A 2,578-nucleotide genomic window follows, 5' to 3' on the forward strand; every position below is an offset into this window, starting at 1 on the left:
ATCTATCTCCATATTTATAAATAAGGTTGAGAGGGACTGAGTGAGCTCAAATATGAAAAAATAAGATATTATTAATTCAAAAGTTTGGAATTGTAGCATTAATTAGTCTTCTATTATATACATGGATTTGAAATAATCTATTTTTTGTTACATGGATTGAATTATTCTGAGAAAGAACAAAATGAGAGATATATATATATATATATAATGAGATTTGGCCATATCAATGAGTAATATTGTAATGTGAAAATAATTCACAACCCGCACGAGTCCCTTCATTGGATTCTCTGTTTGATGCCGGCTCAGCTCAGACACACTGACACCCACATATCTCTGACAATATCATATATCTCACCCTTCAATACACAAAATTCAAATATATAAATATAAAACACATACACCCCCACCTAATACAGTCCCTTTTGTTTGTGTTCCTATTAGGCTGTATATTATATTATGAAAGTATCTTTTTCTACTTCTACTCCAAAGTTCAATTTATGTGGAATTAAACCCAGTTAGCATTCTTTGGCCAAAAAAAAAAAAAACCCAATTAGCATATACAGGGTTATATTAAAAGTCGATAAAATTAATACTCTGATCTCATGGTTTTTTTTTATTTAGACTGTGAATTTGAATCTCGCAAATTTAATTAATAATCAACTTAATTAGTAATCCAAATTATTTAATAAAAAGCATTTTTATACGTGTGGACTGCCTTACATGCAAATTGTCGAAATGCAGAAAAGATGGAGATGAGGTAATGAAGAGGACTACGTACGTACATGATAAGAATGTGGCTGAGGGGGGGTACATCGACCATCTGGTGGACCCTCAGTTTTTCAAATTAATCTAGCCGTCAATTAATAGAGGCTAAACATATATATAGTTTTGTTAACTAGACAACAAATGGTGGTATGCCATATGATTAGTGGGGTTTTAGAGGTACCCACAAATTCCATTCATAAATTCTCATTAACTATAAAAGCAAAAAAAAGAAAAGAAATTCTTGTTGATAATAATTAAAAATAAAAAAAAATGAACCTCATAAACTTAAAACATTAAATAAAGGAGATCGAAGAGTTTACACAAAAAGGAAGTCTATATGCTTCACTTAAGTTGACTTAATTAACAAACCAAAGCGCTTATGATTGATTAATTGCAAGCTAAAACCACACTCAAAAACTCTCAAACCCACCCATTATTATACATTGCACTCACAGAACTCCAAAGGTCAGCAATACATTTAAAAATAATAAGCAAAAGGCGCTAAATTTAATTAGTTGGACAGCCCCCAGCTAATTAATTTAAGTACTCTATAATTATATATATATATATATATAATACCCTAGAAATTGAAAACCCAACTTAGATAATTGGAAAAGAAATTAAAAAGCAAGGCCAATAATTGCTTTCTAAGATCACAAAACTCAAAATCTTATCCCACACTAGCTGTATATATCTTCACATGAAGAAACAGACTAATTAAAACTAAAAGTAATTGACAAAGATAATTAACCATATATCTCTTAACTAATTGTGCATTACTGATTCTTAAACTGAAATACCGCTATTTGCAAAGTGGAAGAAGAGCTCTAAATCCGGAGGGGCAAAGAAGGCGATGGGAGACCTCTTGAACAAGCAATTTGAAACTACTCTTGGCTTCTTTGGTGCTGGTGGGCATGTCAAAATCTCCGGTATGCGAAATTTCTGACCTTTTGGTGTTGAGCAGCAGTCACTAATTGTAGACACATCAATTGCCTCATCCTCATAATCCACACCTTCGATCTTCGGAAGATCAGTAGTGCTGGAGATCAAGCAGGATGAATTGGACGGCGAATTCGGAGATGTTATTGTTTCTTCTTTCTTTGACTGCTTCTTGAATTGGGTTCTTCTACTTCTTGCCTTTCTTGTTGTCTTTGGCCTTGCTCTTGTTCTCCCAGAAGGAGCCATATGTATCAACTTTGGTTGAAGAGATAGTGGGAACAATTGGGGGCACAATTGAAGGAACAAAAATACTTTACCAAACAAGGAAAGCTGGTTGAGCAGAAGCTAATTAAACCTACATATGTTGAATACTTTTTAAAGCTAATCAAAATTTGACAGATAAAGGTGGACAAAAAAGAAAAGCTAAATGATCGAATCAATTAAACACCCCTTTGGAAACAAAGCCTTTTCAAGCCTACAACTACCACTACCTCTACTTCCAAGGAACCCCACTACACATGGAGACTGTAAATAAGAATATTTGTAAACCCACAAAAACCCAGAAATATTAGGATGAAACCCATTTCAAATCATCAACAAGCTTTCCCAAATTTTCCATTGAAGCTAGCCAAGAAAAGAAGTAATATACCAACTAGTGCATACTCTAGGAAGATCAAAACTCTACCAAAACCTTGATATATATCAAATGACCCACAGCCATGTTTGACAAAAACCCTACTATTGAAGGAAAAGAACAAGTTGTATTTAATAAGAACACCAAAGAGGATCGGAGCAAAGAAACTATGAGAGGGAAACCCCACTTCACTGTAAAACTTGAAAAGCCCTAAATAAAACCCTAAAGAGAGTAAAGAGG

The 2,578-nt window shown here is 33.5% G+C and overlaps 1 protein-coding gene across 1 annotated transcript; it reads right to left on the reverse strand.

The window, feature by feature from the left end:
- Positions 1-1,092: 1,092 nt before the first annotated feature.
- On the reverse strand, positions 1,093-2,578 carry LOC147299584 (cyclin-dependent protein kinase inhibitor SMR15-like). The gene has a single exon (XM_086229308.1). It carries the CDS (start codon positions 1,948-1,950, stop codon positions 1,552-1,554), a length of 399 nt encoding a protein of 132 aa, XP_086085434.1. The 5' UTR covers positions 1,951-2,578; the 3' UTR covers positions 1,093-1,551.

This window comes from Dryas octopetala, chromosome 1 (genome assembly GCF_963921425.1).
Source record: "Dryas octopetala chromosome 1, drDryOcto1.1, whole genome shotgun sequence".
NCBI lineage: Eukaryota > Viridiplantae > Streptophyta > Magnoliopsida > Rosales > Rosaceae > Dryas > Dryas octopetala.

Coding starts and splice junctions, on each gene's coding strand:
- LOC147299584 (XM_086229308.1), bottom strand. CDS start 1,950: ATGGCTCCTTCTGGGAGAACAAGAGCAAGGCCAAAGACAACAAGAAAG.